At 36.3% G+C, this 20480-nt stretch overlaps 1 protein-coding gene across 1 annotated transcript in view; it reads left to right on the top strand.

Moving 5' to 3' along the window:
• The window catches only part of LOC122788696 (collectin-46-like), a 952730-nt gene that overhangs the window by 884771 nt on the left and 47479 nt on the right, over nucleotides 1-20480 (top strand). The window contains exons 6-7 of the mRNA XM_044055592.1: nucleotides 7139-7255; nucleotides 20467-20480. The exon at nucleotides 20467-20480 is cut by the window's right edge and continues 49 nt beyond it. Of these exons, the coding sequence (XP_043911527.1) occupies nucleotides 7139-7255; nucleotides 20467-20480 (131 nt within the window). The remainder of the gene's footprint in view (nucleotides 1-7138; nucleotides 7256-20466) is intronic.

The raw sequence follows: 20480 nt of genomic DNA, 5'->3' as shown, positions 1-20480 counted from the left end.
AAAGCACTTATTTAAATTTTTCAGTGAAAATAGTTGGCATGCAAAATGAGCTCTAAAGAGTATGTCAAAATCTCAGTAGCCTAACTCATTAAAATATTTCAAAGCACTGCTGGTCAGAACAAGGAAGAGTTAAGAGCCAGTTTGTGAACAGTTAATGTTCAATCCACTGAACAGAGATAACCTGGCAGGGTTTGCAGTTATACAACATGCAGAAATACAGATGACCTCAGAACACAGGTTTAACTGAGGAAGCTTTCAGCCTTTTGCATATTAGGCCCCTGTTCCTGTGAAACCCACTTCTCCAGTGATCGATGATGTCTGTGGAATGTTGCCAAGCATCCTTAAAGGCAACACTTTGAGCTGGTATTTATTAGTGAAGCTCTGTATTTCTAAATTCTTATTCCTAATCTTCATCCGGTTTTTGTTTTTACTTTATTTACAATTAAGCTCTTTTTACTGATAATGTATTTGTTGATTGTTTTCCATCTGGTTATTTTGTTGTATATTAATTATTTTTTATATTTTTCTTATTATTTTGTTTAACTGCATTCAATTGTTTTTGCTTTGTACATGGCACTTTGGGAAACTGAAGGTAGAGCTGAAAATGAAACAGCTTGAGGTGCAGAATGAAGCCAAAGCCCCAGGCTGGGAAAACAGTGTCAGCATGACAAAGTCATGCCCCATCTATGCAGGATGCATAGGAGCACTGGGACTGAAAACCTAGGTCAGTACTAAATGAATTCCTCCAATGAGAAAGAGTGCCCCAGATGTGGGGGATCCACAGGAACCCTGGGATTGCAAACCTAGGTCAGTACTAAATGAATTCCTCCCATGAGAAAGTGGTACCCCACCTATACAGGATGCATAGGAGCACTGGGATTGCAGACCTAGATCAGTACTAAATTAATTCCTCCCATGAGAGAGTGGTGCCCTATATATATATATATGCAGGATACATAGGAGCACTAAGAGTGCCAACCTAGGTCAGTACTAAATTAATTCCTCCCATGAGAAAGTGGTGCCCTATCTATGAAGGATGCATAGGAGCACTGGGATTGCAAACCCAGATCAGCACTAAATGAATTCCTCCATATAAATAAATGCATGCTTTTACTATTTTCACAAAGTGTATGTAATCTGAACCAAATAGAACAGAGATGATGGATAATGTTTTAAATCCTTCAGATCACAGGTAAAGAAATGGATGCTATTACTAAGATAAAATGCTTTGAATATATGGATTATTTAAAAGTTCAGTGCTATGTGAATGTTAAACATTGACTCCTTAAGCTTACAGACAAAAGTGTATGGAAAAATATAAGTGGAACAGAAGGCAGTGTCAGTTAGGTCATTGTAGAACTAAGTACATCCTTTACTAAGTAGGTAATCAGATGTCAAATTACTACTTCCTGAAAGGCTGGCAGACCTTGTTATAATAAAACAAGCGTGCAGTACTTTGCCTAAGGATGTAAGAATTTAGCTGACAGACAGGGTGTATATTTATGCCAGGGAGAGTGGTAGAAAGGCTGACTGCTATCTAACCAGCAGGCTACAACTGCAAACGAAGGGGATACCTAGCACCATGACAGGTATAAAAGAAACCATCTTGTGAACAGTCTAGGCCATTACATCAGATTCTAGAGGAAGAGTGGGAAGCCAATGGTGCAAGCTTTTACCATGGTCTTAAAGGTTTTTGGCATGGTCTTAAATGTAAAGGTTATTGTTATATCTACAGTGCAAATGCTTACAACAACAAACTAAAGTAAAGTCACATGAGGCAGCAAAAAGGAGATACAGCTGCACTGATAGGTTGCCTGGAGATAATTACTGTTGCAAACAATCACAAGACTCTATAGCCTATGCTAGCTGAAGGAGAAGAAACTATTGCTAACAGTGGCACAGCAACAAATGCAGTTGTAAAAAGAATCATTACTTGCTCAAGCAGTCTACTTCAGCTGGGGCCTAGGAGGGGCATCATTTCAGGTACTAAAGGCCAGAGCTCACTTGAACGAGGAAGAAGAAAAGTGACACTCAGGTATGCATGTTTAATGATGTTCCATCAAATTGTTTAATAGGAAATTATTTTGATGATGAAGTACCTTCTGCAAATTAAATTACATGCAGCAAGGCACTTAAGACAATTATCTGTGAATGGCAGCAGGTGAGATATCTAACTAGTGCCCAGTCAGTGCCCATGCCTCCAGCAGAGGCTGGTAAAGAAAATGCATCATGGGAAGGGCTAGGTATCAGCAGCAGGCTAGTGTCTGAGCCACATAAGACAAAATTACTTCTTTTGAAAGGTGCTACTTTAATGGAAATGGAAGATTTAAATCTTTGCAGCAAGTCTAATCCTGAACTACCATTTTCAAAATATGCTAGATTTCTTTTATAACACAACAGAATCACAAAGAAGTCGTTGAAACAGATTGAGCTCCTTTATCCTTCCTTACAGAACTTGAGGGAGGCTGCCAAGGGGGTTCCCAGTATTCAAAGTCTATGGGAATTCATGTGCTGGGACAAGGTTTTAGAAATAGACTCTTGAAGAAGAGTTAGAGGAAGAAATGATACAGTAGTTGATAGTCCCGATGGCCTACTATAAGACACTTCTGGCCATAGCCCATGATATTCCTTTTTCAGGCCATATGTGCATAAAGTACAAAAAAAGGATGGTTACACAAAACTTAAATTAACTTGTATTGGAGAAGATGTCACAAAGTGCTTCTAGACTTGAGCAATATCAATAGGTGGGCATGGCAGGGATAATAACAGGCTTCTTTGGCTCCTTTGGTGATCACAGAGGAGCCATATGAAGAGGTAGCTATAGATGCTGTGGGGCCTATTAGTATCTATAGTACTATTTGTAAGAGGTCTGTCTGATGGAAATATAACATTCTACTAGATTCTCTGGGCAGATTCTTAAAATAGAGAAGTGAAAAATGCTCAGCTAGAAATTTTCATTAAGCCTAAGCTTCCCCAGGAAATATTGACAGATAGGGTACTAATTTTGCCTTAGACCTGCTGTCCTAGTTGTGGAGGTGTTTTCAGTAAAGTACCTAAAGACTACCCCTTGCCTTTTAGAAACAAGTGGTGTGGTGGAAAGGATTATCTGCACTCTTAAACCATGTTAAGAGTGTGCAAACCAATTTAAGTGGGAAAGTTGCACACTGACCGCAGTTTAAATTTTTTTATTGACAAATAAAGTACCATGGAATCCTTCATGGGTAAACTGGATTGAAAGACCTGTGCTGAGTGTTCAACTCTCTGTGTTGACTCATCATAGGTCATTTCACCAGGAGTCATGTGAAACAACCATCTCCTGGGAACTTTAGAGCTGGCAGCCAATTTCTATCAGTGCTTGTTTGGCTGTTCTTGGATGCAACTCTTACAAATCTGCTGAAATTCTGAGTTTATCTCTAATTTATTTTTGCATTTCTGTTTTGCAAATTCTAGGCAGTATAGACATAAATCAGAAAGTCTTTATCTAGTGGCCTCGGATAATGATAGACATTTGGATAATATTTGTCTTAACGCCATCAGTCTGATTAAAGTGTTTTATTTTGTATTTCTTGCAAATCCACATACCTGTTTGCTTATTTATTTTTATACAGTATTTCTTCATTTATTTAGTAAAGCATTGTATATATTTTCCCCAAAAAACATGTGACTGACTATTCATTTTTGTAAAGGGTAATTACACTGTCTGAGAGGTGACTGTTGGGATCTGCCCCTGAGAAAGATTCTCCTTCTTTTACTATGCTATGGTCATGAGTTAAAATAAATTAAAAATATCCATATTTAAAGACAATGGTCCCTTGATGGAAAACTGTGAAACATAAATCATTAGTGTGGCAAATCTAGGTACTTAGCAAGTACTTTCATCCAGTGAGGCAGACTTGTTCAAAGTGATACAAAAGTATCAGTTTATGCACAACAAATATTCAGCAGAAAAAAACTCAGAAAATCAGCTATAAAATTTATAGTGTATTTTAAACTGCGCTCAACCAGTCAAGAGATAATTCCTACTTAACATAGCTCTTGTCTCTTAAAAGTAACAGTTAAGGGTCACCAGAGGTTCTCACCAGCCAACAAGAAATTGCCCAGTTAAAAAAAGAATTTGAAGAGGTATGTCAGTGAGGATGACATGGTAGTAGCAAATGAGGGTGATATGGGAGTGGCAAATGAGGGTGACATGGGAGTGGCAAAATGGGTGTTTCAGGGATGTTTAAGCAGCCCAGTGGACCAGCAGCTGGGACTGGAGGAAGGAGTGCTCCCAGTACTTAGTACTATAAAGGAGACCTGCTAAAAGACTGACTTTTGATAAAGAGGTGCCAGTTTATTGAGGGGAAACACATTGTCTGCAAAACCATGGGGTGGTATGGTTTTATAATACTGGGTTGGAATGAAAGGGAAATAGCTACTGTGGAACCAAGGTATCAAAACTTTGTGCATTCATCATCTAATGTGGAGGGAAATCAACAGACTGAAGCCAAGTAGCCCTCAATATGTGGAGTTTCAGGATAAAATGAGTCAAAATGGGTAAATAAGTAATGAGAACTTTGAGCAGTATGAAAAACATGAACACATGGATTTGTTAAGTTCTGGGTGAAATATGGCTAAAAGAATGGCAAAAAGAAAGGTTGTGAGGAGTCTGTGGAAAGAGAAAGCATCTTGTTAAAGTGTGTAAAATTAAAGAAGCAAATGTTTTCATCCAAAGAGAGCTTTTGTATTAAAATAGAACAATTATTTGGTAGTGATGATTTGTGTTGAGAATGTACAGAGAGTGAATAATGTACATGAAAAGGACACAGAAAATATATGTTCATCTTCTGTTGTTATCTTCTTTGTTGCAACGATTCTTTGTTGCTATGGATTTTTTCACAGTTTCCTGGTTTTGTCATTTCTTAACATATCCTGACAGTACTTCCACAGCAATTAGTTTTTGTATACCTCCTATATTCCTTCTCGTTGTCTTTCATAAGACTGAAATCCATTATTATCACTGTTGTCCACCTCACTTTTAACTTTTTGTTCTTCTTTGTTGCTATTCTTGTCATACTCAAGAACTGCTTAGCTCCCAAACTCTATTATGTCATTCTATTTTCATTTCTCTGAGATCTTTGAGCTTGTAATGCATTCTACAGGGTGATGGTACAGAGAATAGCATGTACTTCTAATGAAGGCATTGAATATGTCTATCTGATATTCGTGTACCATCCGCATTTCATAACGTAGTTTGGGTCTATATTATAAGTACGAAACAGCAAAACAGTGAATACATGTACATCAACACATAAAGGTTGACGTACAAAAAGAGCAAACAATGTAATCGGCGAAAATGAAAACGCTAAATGCATTTGCTTGGCCAGCAGGGGGATTGTGGGGCTGAGGGAATATATCCTTTTCCCCATTGTAGTGCGGTCTCGGAGTTGGTATAGTTAAGTAGGGGGGGTGGTAAATTTAATTTTATTTTGTTAGTTTGAACTTACCTGCATGGTGCTGTTGGATGACGAAATATGTTCGGTTTTTTCATTTTCGCCGATTACATCATTCGCTCTTTTTGTATATCAATCTTTATGTGTCGATGTACATGTATTCCCTGTTTTACTCCTTTGTTTTTATAATATAGCCCACATAGTTTTACCAATAGTTAGCACAACATGTGCATATGCCAACAGAACTTTACAGCTGTGAATCAATGCATGTTCCATTGGTTGCAGTATGTAAGGTCTCCACTTTGGATCAGCAGTGACCTAGTCCTTCACCTTCTTCCCAGGATGAAGGAGCTGCCTTTCACGGGCTCCATCCCTGTCTTCCAGGCAGACCATTCAACATTTGATCCACACATCAATCTCAAATTGTTGCTGTATATGCAGGCATCCTACCCCTACCATTATCTGGAAGACTTGCTCTCTCTTTCAAAGATTTACTTTTTTGGCCCTGTCTGTGTTGCTGACCATCAATCTTTTCCCAGTTTGACTCTTATAGAATTAAGGAAGGGTATTTTTCTAAGAAATTAAGCTAGGGTTTGGGTGGAAGATGATCCACCCATAACTGGAGAAGGAGCATGCAATGATAATGATGCCTCTTGCACCTCGTATACATATACATGCCCATGTAGCATCTGTTCCAGTCTCCATGTTACTGGAACTATGTAGTGTGCATGTGACCATGATACCACCATCCACATCCAGAGTCTACTTAACACCAACTTCAGGAAGAATAGATGGCATTAGCTGCTCAGTCTCACTCGTCACTGTCCATACCCTCTGTACATGAGGTGATAGTCAGTCTCAGGATATGGGGGAACGCAGTTAGATGCCCTGCCACTGAGCCAGTGGGCTGACGTAATTTAAGGGCATTTATTATTCCTGCACCAGGACTCTGAAGCACACAGTACCATAAACATTAATGTGCACTGTGTGTCTTACATCTACCAACTGCTATTTCCATATTGACAAGGTGCAGATCACCTGTCCTTATTGAAATCTTCATTTTCTGTCCAAATCCTGCTTTCAGTAGATCAGTTCCTATCTCCCTTTTCTAGTTGTAAACTGTTGAAAGATTGATGATGTTCATTGCTGTTTTTTTATGTTTTTTACAAGTTAATTATTTTCTAGAGTATGTGATTATTTCTAATTCATACACCTGTTAGCCTAAATATTCAATATTAGCAGTTGGGGTTGTATAGCAAGTACAGACACTCTTTTTTTGTACTTTATTTAGTAAGGCAATTTACTTGAGAGCATTATTTGGCTCTTATGTTTATCGTCCTGTTTTACTCCATTCATTTTACTTGTTTTTTGTGATGATACATCATCTGCAACCATTTTCTTCAGATTTTAAACTCGGAATGTAAGAATCTGGGGAAACATTTCAGCTCTACTGCCACATTACTAACATCATGTCATCCTTTTCTTCCTTTTCAAAAGAAACAAAAATTAATACTTGCTTGGGGTACTCGTTGGGCAGAGCTGCATGGCTCAGATGTAAAAAGCCCTTCCCATGAAAAAAAACTATTTACTGCATAAGTTCCAATATTTCTGTGGTAAACAAAACACAACATATGTGGACGTGTTTATTTCTGGGGTACTTTACAGTGTGTAGTTTTTCTGAGTTGATATTCTTTTTTCATATCTAGGTTCATCGGGATCCCAGGGATTAAAGGGAGACCAGGGTCTTCCAGGAAATGCAGGCCCACCTGGACAAAAGGGATCCACTGGCTCACCAGGTACAAAGGGAGACCAAGGGATAAAAGGTAAGAGGTAATGCCCCTGAATGCTGCAGTCCTACATTCCATCAGAAAGCAGAAGCTCCAGATAAAGATTATCGTGCATTTAGAAAAACTTTATGATTGCCATTAGGTGGCAGGCAGTACTTAGCTTACCAAAGGATTACATAACCACTGTCAGCTGTAACAGAATTTGTGGCAACAGCTATTTCTGGCTGTCAAGTTATAGCTCCAGCTCAGTTACCTTCCTTTGCTACAGCACAACCTCTGTTGTCTGTCATATAATACATAATTCTCATCAAAACAGTCTGCCAACTACACTCTTACACCAGTTAATCAGCAGAACATGGGTCATAACTAACCGTACTGCTGACTGTAACAGTTGCACTTATCTGCCCTCTGGTATATTACCTTACTGCACCTCTCTGCCTAATAACTGCAGATGCCACTTTCTGAACACTCACTTGAAAAGCTAAACCATCTGAGAGGTGCAGATACGTACTTTATTGCATACTCATTTACTGAACCACAGAATTTGAGAGTTATAGATAACTAAGATATTAAACACTCTAGTATATCACAGAACCTACATATTCTATTGAACAATTATTCACTGCAGCACAGCATCCCAGCACTAGTATGGAGCCTCTGTATTCCAGTATCTGATACTTGCAGGCACATAGTCTGCTAAACACTGACTTACTGTGTCACAGTGTATGATATTCTTACACAGCAAATGAGTGTTTAGCAGACTATGTGCCTGTAAATATCAGAGATAAACAGCTGGATGGTCAGTATTTTTTCTAAATAACATTTGTATGGTAAAGTCTTTCATTTTCTGTGTACCTGAACACCCAGATACCTGTCTGTATTTTTATTTCTCAAACTCTGTTTAACTTCTTTTAGTAAAAAATATATATTATTTGTTTACTCTCAAAAACAAGTGACTGATCATTTATTAATTGATATAAAAGGTGAAAAAACTATATGAATTATGACTACTGGCATCTACCTCTGATAAAGAGACTGCTGGGCTAAAGCTAATAAAAGATTTTATGTTATAATTATCTTGTTTTTAACTGTAGGTCGGTAACTAATAACATTGGTCTGCAACACTGTTTTGGCTGTAAGAGTAACTACCATAAAACTGGAAAGAGTTGCAGAACTATAAAGTATTATTAACAGGGATATAGCTGGCTCAAGCAATGCCCTGTGCCAGTTACCTGAGCTCAACCCCCACCCCTTTCATAACAAAAAAAAAAAAAAAAAACAGGACCATAGCACTACCATGACAAAATGTTTGCAGAAGTGTGAATGTTGTAAATGGATTTATTTAGCTTGTAAAACAGTGTTCACTAAAGGTGTGTACACATTTGCAGCCATAGTGTAAATATAAAGAGGTACATATTACAAAGCACTTATTTTAATTTTTCAGTGAAAATAGTTGGCATGCAAAATGAGCTCTAAAGAGTATGTCAAATTTTCAGTAGCCTAACTCATCAAAATATTTCAAAGCACTGCTGGTCAGAACAAGGAAGAGTTAAGAACCAGTTTGTGAACAGTTAATGTTCAATCCACTGAACAGAGATAACCTGGCAGGGTTTGCAACTATACAACATGCAGAAATGCAGATGACCTCAAAACTCAGATTTAACTGAGGAAGCTTTCAGCCTTTTGCATATTAGGCCCCTGTTCCTGTGATACCTACTTCTCCAGTGACTGATGATGTCTGTGGATTGTTGCCAAGCATCCTTAAAGGCAACACTTTGAGCTGGTATTTAATACTGAAGCTCAGTATTTCTAAATTCTTATTCCTAATCTTCATCCGATTTTTGTTTTTATTTTATTTACATTGAAACTCTTTTTACTGATAATGTATTTGTTTATTGTTTTCACATCTGGTTATTTTGTTGCATATTAATTCGTTTTTTATATTTTTTCTTATTATTTTGTTTAACTGCATTCAATTGTTTTTGCTTTGTACATGGTACTTTGGGATACTGAAGCTAGAGCTGTAGGTAGCTATACAATATATTGGGGAATATGAGAAAATGAAACAGCTTGAGGTGCAGAATGAAGCCGAAGCCCCAGGCAGGGAAAACAGTATCAGCATGACAAAATAATGCCCTACCTATGCAGGATACATAGGAGTACTGGGACTGAAAACCTAGGTCAGTACTAAATGAATTCCTCCAATGAGAGAGAGTGCGCCACATGTGGGGGATCCACAGGAACCCAGGGATTGCAAACCTAGGTCAGTAGTAAATGAATTCCTCTAATGAGAAAGAGTGCCCCACCTATACAGGATGCATAGGAGCACTGGGATTGCATACCTAGATCAGTACTAAATTAATTCCTCCCATGAGAGAGTGGTGCCTTATATATGCAGGATACATAGGAGCACTAAGAGTGCCAACCTAGGTCAGTACTAAATGAATTCCTCCCATGAGAAAGTGGTTCCCTATCTATGAAGGATGCATAGGAGCACTGGAATTGCAAACCCAGGTCAGCACTAAATGAATTCCTCCATATAAATAAATGCATGCTTTTGCTATTTTCACAAAGTGTAGATAATCTGAACCAAATAGAACAGAGATGATGGATAATGTTTAAACCCTTCTGATCACAGGTAAAGAAATGGATGCTATTACTAAGATAAAATGTTTTGAATATATGGATTATTTAAAAGTTCTGTGCTATGTGAATGTTAAACATTGACTCCTTAAGCTTACAGACAAAAGTGTATGGAAAAATATAAGTGGAACAGAAGGCAGTGTGAGTTAGGTCATTGTAGAACTAAATACATCCTTTAATAGGTAGGTAAGCAGATGTCAAATTACTACTGCTACCATTATTTCTCTGTGAAATTCCTAACATCACCTAACCTGATGGTAGGATATATCAGTTGCAGGACAAGAAACTTAAAGGTATGTGTACTGTCATTATTTAATACATGCTTGGCTAGTGCGTTTGAGTCATCTTCCCTATTGGTGGTATATATATATATATATATATATCTATATATATATATATATATATATATATATATATATATATATATATATATATTCTCTGACCCTCTCTCTGAGGGTCCTATTGGTTTTCCCTACATAAAAACACTTACATTTCTGACACATAGCTAAGTACACTAGATTTCTCGACTTACAGTCTGTATAATGATGAAAGTTCGAACGAAAAAGCTAAACAAACTTTTAAAACACAAATTACGAGGAGGTCACAATAGGTACTGCCAAACTTAAATTGCGAACTGTCACGAAAATCCAATCTTCTTTAACACAACTTTATTCGTGTTTTCGGAAACGTCTATGCGCTTCCTTCTTCAGAATACAAAGCTAAAACAGAGCAAAACAAAACAGTCCTATACAGCCCTTACTTAAAAACGTTCAAAACTGTCATGTGGTACTAATTAATTAATACTTTGCATCACATGGCATCAACACTTATTAAGCTAACACATTCTCAAAACTTGCAATACCCCACTAAACATTAATTAAAATTACTATATACTAAATATGTTATACATTGTTGAATATATTTAGAATAAGCATAATTATAGAAAAATATATACGCAAAACATGTGTAAAAAATAAATAAAAAATAAAAAATAAAAAAATAAAAAATAAAAAATAAGTTCATATTAAATATGCATATAAACAATGAAATCATTAAAACAGTGGCCTGTAATAATCCATATTTAAAATTTAAAACTTTAAACGGGAGTAAACAACTGATCAAGGTTTTTATCATAGAATTAATTACTGATACTCATTTAATGTATACTTTATTACTTAAAAATGCCTAAAAACACTGTGATCTTAGGGGACACAAATAATAAACTCAAACAAGCTCTACTCTCCAAAGAAATATACTGTCCAAAGATGTTCCAAACACCCATCATCCAGCGCCCTAAAAGTGGCCGCTGAATCCCCAAATAAGAGGGTGTGGGATTATGGAACTAATCTAAACAGCAATTATGCTGTATTAGTCAATATGGGGTTTGATTAAATGAGTAAAAGGGAACTATGTTTTCAATCAAAGATATTATTTAATAAATCGGTGTTGTGATATGATAATGAAGAAATGGGGTTAAGTAGGACCTAACCTACATGAACGTAAAATTAAAGTAAGTGGGTTTATGTGAAGTGTATAAATAGTTCAAAAAATCATCATGTGGTGAAAACAGAACCCCTTTATCTGTTACATGCCAGCTTTTTTAATACACAAATGATAGATACATGCTCATTTAGGCCAGGGGGGAATGTGGCTCCAGTTCTTATCTGCCAACATAATTCTTGCATCTCCAAGTGGATTTGCCATGGCCCCACATAAGGGGCATCATCTATCTTTGTCAATACCATAAATTCAAATTTGTGGTTCGGGAATTCCAGAATGTGGCAGGCAAGTGCGTTATTAATATCCCCTTTCAAAATGGCATAATGATGTTCGTAAACGCGCTGCCTTAATTTACGCTCGGTTTTTCCTATATAAAATGCGTGGCATGCTGTGCATGTTGCTGCATATACTACTGCTTTCGTATTACAATTGTGTTTGCCCTTTATTTTATACTGAATTTTATTAACTAGGGCCACATTACCTTCTTTAATATGCTTGCACTGTGCACAGCTGCCGCATTTTTTCATCCCAGTTATAGAACTCCTAGGTGTAGATTGTCCACTTTCCAAAAGTGTTTTCAAGTTAACCCCCCGTCTAAATGTAATAGCAGGTGGGCCATTAGAAATATTTTGAATATGTTTGTCATTGGAAAGTAATATCCAATTTTTACTTAAAATCCCCCTTATGTAGTGATGGTCTGTTGAAAAAGTACACAAAAACCTAAGATGGTTATTGGTTTGAATAGATCCAATGTTGCATGCATCATTACCTGTTAGCTGACTAATATGGTCAGCAACAGATTGGGAAGATAAAATAGGACTAAAGTGGCCTATACTGCATTTAAAGCTAAGTTCCCTAATGACTTCTTCTATCAAATTAGGGGGGTAACCTCTGTTACTAAACATACCCTCCAGTTTTTTACATTCCTCTTCAAAGTCGTACTCATCTGTTACCATTCTTGCCGCCCGCACCATCTGCCCTTTAACTATTGCTTTCTTTTGGTGGTGCGGGTGGCAACTAGAAAAATGCAAGAACCCATTAGAATAAGATGGCTTTCTATAAATGTTGCTCTTAAATCTCATATTCGAGCAATCCTTTTCAAGCAAAATATCCAAGAAACTAATCTCAGTGTGACTAAAGCTAAATGTAAACTCTAAAAAATTAGTTAGAGTAGTAATGGACTCTATGAAAATAGGGATGAGTTCCGACTGCCCTTTCCATAACATAAACATGTCATCCTGGTACCTAGTGTACTAGGTGACATAGGATTGAAACATAGAGTTCTGAAATAGTAATGTGTTTTCCCACTGAGCCAGGACGCAGTTTGCATATGCCCCCCCACATGGCGAACCCATTGCTACCCCTGATGTTTGCTTATAAATACGGCCTTCGAACTTGAAAATGTTGTTACCTAATACAAGTTCCAACAATGTTTCAACTAAATAAATGATCTTATCATTTACTTTTCTTTCACCTAGGAAATCCCTGACCCATTCAAGGCCTACATCGTGTGGTATCACAGTGTACAAATCTTTTATGTCCACTGTTAGGAGCACCAAGGTTGGATCAAATTGGATTTTGTTGATAGAATCCAAAAAGCTCCAAGAGTCCTTGCAGATATGATTCTCCTTAGCTAACAAAGGCTTAAGCAAAATGTCAACATACTTGGCACATGCGCTTGTAATGGAACCTCTACCATCCACAATAGGCCTAAAAGGTGGATCCTGGGTGGATTTGTGGATTTTAGGTACTCCGAAAAAAGCTGGTAGTCTAGGTGATGTCATAGTTAAATAACTATGCAGGTCAGTGTCAATGTATTCTTCCAGGAATAAATCTTCCAGAATGTATTGAATATTCCTGTAAGCTGTGTTGACTTCATTGACACTGATCTCTTGATATGGGCCCTTCTCTAAATGTTTAAGAACTTTCTCAACATAGACGTAACTGTCCATGAAAATGAGCCCATTCCCTTTATCGGGTTTCATCACTCTAACTTTGCAATCTTTCAGGGTTTTGATCCACTGCCTATCATATGTTGTTATATTTAATTTGGTGTTTTTATGTGGATGGTGGGTATTAGCCAAATGTCTAAAATCTAATTCACACGCTAAGTCAAAAGCCTTTAAATTGTGTGTCAGGGGTGGGTTGAAAATGCTGGCAATCCTGAAGGGGTTCACCAAACTAGGCATATTTCCTAGTAAAATTCGCAAATTCAATTTGCGTACAAACAATTTCAAATCTATTATTGTTTTCACCATATCAAAGTGCGTATCTGGAACAAAGTTTAACCCTCTAGAAAAAAAGTCACACATATTTTGTTCTACTTCGAAAGAGGTAAAGTTGTATATTTTAAAATCCCCTTATGTACTGCTTATAATTCTTAGGACATTTTCTGGAATGACTATTTCTTCTTCGGGTTCCTCTTGTTCTTCGGTGACTGTTGGTTCCCATTGGACCTTAAGTTCCTCTGATTGGGATCCTGTTCCTGCCGAAAATCCTGGACTAGTACTGGATCACCAATATTATTATTGTCACTGTTAGGGATGCTAGGATTGCCCTCATTAGTGTTAATTTTGTCTTTCCCTTGTGCCTGGTTACTACCTCCCTGGTCATTAATACGTGTTTGCCAGCCATCGGCTATCGGAAACACTTGGGACTGCTCAACCACAAGTGTGGGTACTTCCTGCCTCCTTGCCTGATTGATAATGTTAATGCTTCTCATGGCATATTTAGGTTGGCTTATTACTGGAGGGGGAGGGTACGCTTTGTTGTTAGAATACTGAGAAATGTCCCTCTCGATCTTCCTCTTCATATTGTTTGACAATTTGACCATCGTGGCATCAATGCTAGAGAAAATTCTTAAATATTCATATCTGTATCTATTAAAATTCTGGTTGTTTTTGATATCGTGTTCCAATAACTCTAGATCTTTTTGATAAGACACTATTTGTTGTGCATAGTGGCCTATCAAACTCTGCATAAAATCGAAGCCTTGTTTGTCAAACATGCTCAGCAACTGTTTATGAAAGTCAGACCCGTTAACTAGTCCAACGGGAAACCTCCACTGTCGGAGGCCCTTTGGAACAATATGTCTTGCCAAACATTCCTCCAAGTATGCTACCTCTAATTGTAGCTTCTTACATTTAAACATTTTATAATCATATTCATTGATAATAGGCATAATGTCTGTAAAAGTACCTTGCTGTTCTTGTACAATGATTGTTGTCTCCCGAGTCTCGGTTGAAAAGAAATTTCTTTTACCTAAAAAAGTGTTCAAAGAGGGTATAGGGTTCTCCACGCTCTGCTCCGACATGTTATCCCTGGTCCTGGTAGTCGGCCTCAGTTGCGGAAAGTCCTGCAGTTCAAAAGATGGAATATTATCGTTGTTTGACTGGCGTTGCTGTCTCATGTCGTTAACCCCGACATCAGCGCTACTACCTTGCCTAGCCGGTTGCCGGTTACAATGCGTGTATGAAAAGTTCCGCTCCTCAGTGACCGGGGCAGGCGCCCCATTCACATGGCCTCTTTTTATACTGTAATCCAAATCCTCAAACTTCTGCGTTAGCTGATCTAGTCGCCCCATAATCATTTGTATTAGGATAGTTAGGTTACCGTTGTCGGCATTCGCCTCCACAATGCTACGGGCTGGACTATTTTCCCCATTATCCATCCGACTGACTTGTTCCGGTTGTTGTGTAAACAACGGGGAAGATGAAAAGTTAGGCGTACCAGCTACCTCCTCGCTTGCCATCCACAAACCACGAACGAAAAAGCTAAACAAACTTTTAAAACACAAATTACGAGGAGGTCACAATAGGTACTGCCAAACTTAAATTGCGATAATGATGAAAGTTATATGTGTTCCCTGTATCAGGGTGTATAAAACTATTAGCATTCAGCATATAAGTACATTGATTACAAGTACGACATGCTAGTGAAGATCAAACTTTTGAAATAACTCGAGATGAAGTTAAGAAGGAAAATGGATAATCCAACTGCAAGCTGGTAAAGGACACAGACTGAATGAGAAGGTTTCTTTGAAACCTTTCCTAAAGGACCGCTCTTTGAAACATTAGTTGAGTTCTATAATTATTCTTTTTCAAGCTACCCCCCTTTTTAAACATGGATCTTTTATCCAAGAAGTCTTTATATGAGATTTTTTTATCTGTTTTAATACATTCCTTTATTTATATATATATATATATTTTTTTTTTTTTATTATAGATATATATTTAAGCATATGATTGCACACATACACAATGTATTTTTTGTATGTCTAAATGTTAACATATATAATTTACATTTTTTTTACATCTTGATAGTTAGGAATATGAGGCTAAAATGAGATGTTTCTTTAAATCTGCAACATGCTTTTTATTGGCTGTTTCAAACAGACTAAGGGTATTTAAATGAATTTTTGAATGTAGAATGTAAAGTCTGATGAAGCGTTAGTAATAATGCGAAAACGTTTACTTTGGATGTTATTTTACATGTTACTACAATAAAAGCCTTTTATCCAGTTGGCTTTGATTGTCGTATTGTACCACCACTCTGTATTTTTTGGATTTCACGTTTTGGTTTGGGAGGTACTTTACCCTTCGTGTTTTCTCTCTTTTTGGCTGCTATGTTTATATATCTACATTGTTTACATGCCCCACATTTGTACATTTCTAATTACTGTTGTTGCACCACCTTCTTCTTGTTCTTATTATGTTTCAGTATACCAATCATATTTAAACTGTTCTTAGAAATGAAATTGGGTGTATGCTGTACCTTATCCAGTAACCCCTCTTGACCTGAAACAAGTTCCAATGTTTGTGTATAACATTCCTGATATCACAACTACCCCCTGATGTTTGGGAGATGCATGAATTTAAGAAAATTAATTTTCAACCCCCCACTTTAACTGGTGCAAAGTGATGACTGGATAATCAAACTGCAAGCTGATAAAGGACACAGACTGAATGAGAAGGTTTCTTTGAAACCTTTCCTAAAGGACCGCTCTTTGAAACATTAGTTGAGTTCTATAATTATTCTTTTTCAAGCTACCCCCCTTTTTAAACATGGATCTTTTATCCAAGAAGTCTTTATATGAGATTTTTTTATCTGTTTTAATACATTCCTTTATATATATATATATATATATTTTTTTTTTTTTATTATAGATATATATTTAAGCATATGATTGCACACATACACAATGTATTTTTTGTATGTCTAAATGTTAACATATATAATTTACATTTTTTTTACATCTTGATAGTTAGGAATATGAGGCTAAAATGAGATGTTTCTTTAAATCTGCAACATGCTTTTTATTGGCTGTTTCAAACAGACTAAGGGTATTTAAATGAATTTTTGAATGTAGAATGTAAAGTCTGATGAAGCGTTAGTAATAATGTGAAAACGCTTACTTTGGATGTTATTTTAGATGTTACTACAATAAAAGCCTTTTATCCAGTTGGCTTTGATTGTCGTATTGTACCACCACTCTGTATTTGTTGGATTTCACGTTTTTGTTTGGGAGGTACTTTACCCTTCGTGTTTTCTCTCTTTTTGGCTGCTATGTTTATATATCTACATTGTTTACATGCCCCACATTTGTACATTTCTAATTACTGTTGTTGCACCACCTTCTTCTTGTTCTTATTATGTTTCAGTATACCAATCATATTTAAACTGTTCTTAGAAATGAAATTGGGTGTATGCTGTACCTTACCCAGTAACCCCTCTTGACCTGAAACAAGTTCCAATGTTTGTGTATAACATTCCTGATATCACAACTACCCCCTGATGTTTGGGAGATGCATGAATTTAAGAAAATTAATTTTCAACCCCCCACTTTAACTGGTGCAAAGTGATGACTTCTTTTCTTCTCTACTTTATTTACTGCTTTTTCAGTCAATTCTACCTGTTATTGCCTCACTTTGATCATGTCACTGAACACTTTTACATGTTATCATATAGCTTGTCATTCGATGTTAAACAAGAAAGTCAAACAAATTAACATTTTAATATATTGTGTTTTGTTGTAAGTGTATGCCCACTTCAATAATGGACATAAGAATTTTAAAACATTGCTATTCTATAGATTTTTGTTGCAAATGTATTGGTTCTCAAATCTTTATATATAGAAATATCTAAAAAAGTGTACTCCTGTATCTGACTGAGTAAAAGTTAAAAAAGCAAGTAATGTTCTCCAAATATGTAAAAAATTTCTTTAATGTGGGACTATCTCCCCTGCATAGTCTAAATATTTTATTTATATCCTGAACTGAACTTCCACTCATGTTTCCATTTGTACAGATTAAATTTGAAAATGTAGGTGTTATAGCAGCTTCCAGTGCCAGACCTGATTTCTGCTTGAAACATTCATCTTCAAACATGAAATAGTTATTAGCTAGAATTATCTCCACAAGATACATATCATATATGTTTCCTTTTGGGTGACATGCTCTGTATCCAATAACATTTCTCTAAACCAATCTTATTTGTGTCTTGTAGAATAACTGTAAACAGGTTTTTAATATCTGCCATTATGAGCACCAAGTCACTCATCTGCTCCATAGACCTCAAAAGGTCTAATAAATGAAACAAGCCTCTTAAAACTACTGTTCAAGTGAAGTACTAAAGGTTCTGTCTTCCCACACTCAATGGAAATAATTGGTCTTAGAGGGGTGTTCCCAATCTTTATGAACTTTTAGTATGCCAAAAATATAAGGAACTATTTGATTTTTGGACTGTTAAAAAGTCATAAGTGGTTCCAGTTGTATATTAATTAATGAACAAATTATTTTATCATCTATCTTTCTATATGGTAAAAACACCTTGACTACTCCATATGCATTTTTTTCATTTAAACACTAAATATTTTTGAACAATAAATCATAGAACCCGTAATTACAACTCCTCCCCTTGTGTATATTTTTTTATTCTTATATTTGTTTGTGGATAAATTCCTTTAAATCCTCCCAGTCTTCCTGCTTCAAGTTATATATTTTCTTCTTTTTGTTCTATAACAATGTTTGTATCTCAGATTCCACACATTTCTCAAACATTATCACTTCAGGGTTTAAAGGAAGGTTGTATGTAATACATCTGTACATATCTGGGGAATGATTTTCCCCATTAAAAAAACATGCAAAATTCAACTTTTTGGTAAAAAAAACATTGCTAATACTAGCCATTTGACCTAGAAAAAAATGTAAAACCTTTTTTTGAAAAGTATTGCATGGATGTCTGATAAATCCACATTACTATAATTGTAGATAAACCCTGTTCATTTCCTTCCTTACTTGTATAATAATCTGCTCCAAAATTGTTCTCAGCACTTACTCTATTGTCATTCATATTGGCTGGGCTAATCCCCCTTATTCTAAGTATTCTTTTTCCAGAGACCTTTTTGTCAGCCTTTTATATTTTTAAGTAGCCTACCTGATGATTCTGCTGACAACCCCCCTTTTGTCCCAATCATTTTAACTTCTTCAATGGTATGATTTCTAAAAACAATCAGCCTGTGTTGCATATGCTTCAGATTCATTCTGTGTGCCCAGAGATACCTCATTGTTATTGTTTTACATAATTTTGGATCCATTTTTTCTTGACAGTATCTCTCTTTCTTCACCTGCACTTTCCTGTTACTGGCTGAATTATGTTGTTCCCTTTTAAAGACCATAGGCAGTGTGACTCACATGTTTCTCTCTATCTCACTCTCATTTCTTAATCTTCTGCTTCTAACGTAACACCATGATCCTCCAGTTCAGTGAACATTCACTGTATTCCATATTGTAGGATGTAATTGAGAAGTCCTTTGTAATACTTTTATCCATGTTTTCCACCTCTTGTCATAACTTTTCAATAACACAAAACATTGTGATATAAAGTTGTATTCTCTACTGTACCATTTGGAAATTTAACAATCCTGAGTGCCTTTGGTATCACCCTCTCTTTAAAAAATCTGTGTCTAACTCAAACATTTGTGCTTAAATAATTTATTTTTGAACTCCATAATCTGGACAAAGTATCTGAATGTGTCATCAAGGTGGAGACTTAAAATGCTGGTAAAGAGTTTAATATTTTCCCAAGATGTTTGCTAGGATAATTGACACTGTCTTATTGTAGTCTGTGCAGAGAACCTCTGCATATATCCAATTGATTTCAACAATTATATTTTCACTGTTATTCACTTTAGTAATTGTTCTCACTACTCCTCTGTTTCTCAGTGTAAAATACTGTGATACTTTGACACACATCTTTGTTGTCCTCAAACCTTATTTTTTCAGTTGAATTGTTGACTTCACTCATAACATATTGAGCAGTTGTAGTATTTCTTGTTATCAAAAGACATCTGCACACCATTCTCAAACAGATCAGTGGAGTGAGCTCTTTATTAAAACTTTAAAACTTATGTTATAGAAAGTTATAGAGGTGGATGGGAGAAACTGCCAAGGTTCTAACCAATAGCGTTAGATTCCCAGAAACAATTAATTAATTACCCTCCTCCTCCTGCCAGAATAACCACAGCTACTAGCTCTATGATGGCTGAGACACTTGACCAAAACTAGCTGTTAAGTGTAACTTTTTAAAAATTGGCAAGAAAATATACATGAGTTAAATGCACATGGAAATCCTCCTCTGTTGTGGCTAATGGCTTAGTAGATATATTGTCAGCCATAAGAACTCATATGGGATGGTAAACATGGAATTACAAGTTCCTGTACTATCTATGAGTGTAATGCTATAGATAGCAGCAGATTCAATAAATTATGAACACGTAAATCATGAGTAAATGCTTCTATTGAAAAGAAAATCATACTGCTATTTCAAGCTTGGTTTGAACTCCTTGCTTGTCATGTTTGGATCACAGAGGTTCACTCACAGAGAGCTCCATGCAGACTTCTTTATTTCACTCTCAATCTTCTTGTGCTGATGGAAAGTTTTTAGCCCATTTGCAGCATTTATTTTACTTGACCTTAAAATAGGGGACATTATCAAATATGTCAATAAAGGTGATGCTGTTTCTCTTTTCTGTAGGGCACTGACTATGGCAATAGGCTTGATAAGCTCATATTCCATGTAATTATAACAGAAACTTTTGCTTTTAGGTGCACCTTGTGAC

This window comes from Protopterus annectens, chromosome 14.part0 (genome assembly GCF_019279795.1).
Source record: "Protopterus annectens isolate FY-2018-M chromosome 14.part0, PAN1.0, whole genome shotgun sequence".
In the NCBI taxonomy this organism is placed as follows: domain Eukaryota; kingdom Metazoa; phylum Chordata; order Ceratodontiformes; family Protopteridae; genus Protopterus; species Protopterus annectens.
This window is presented reverse-complemented; position numbering and strand designations above follow the sequence as displayed.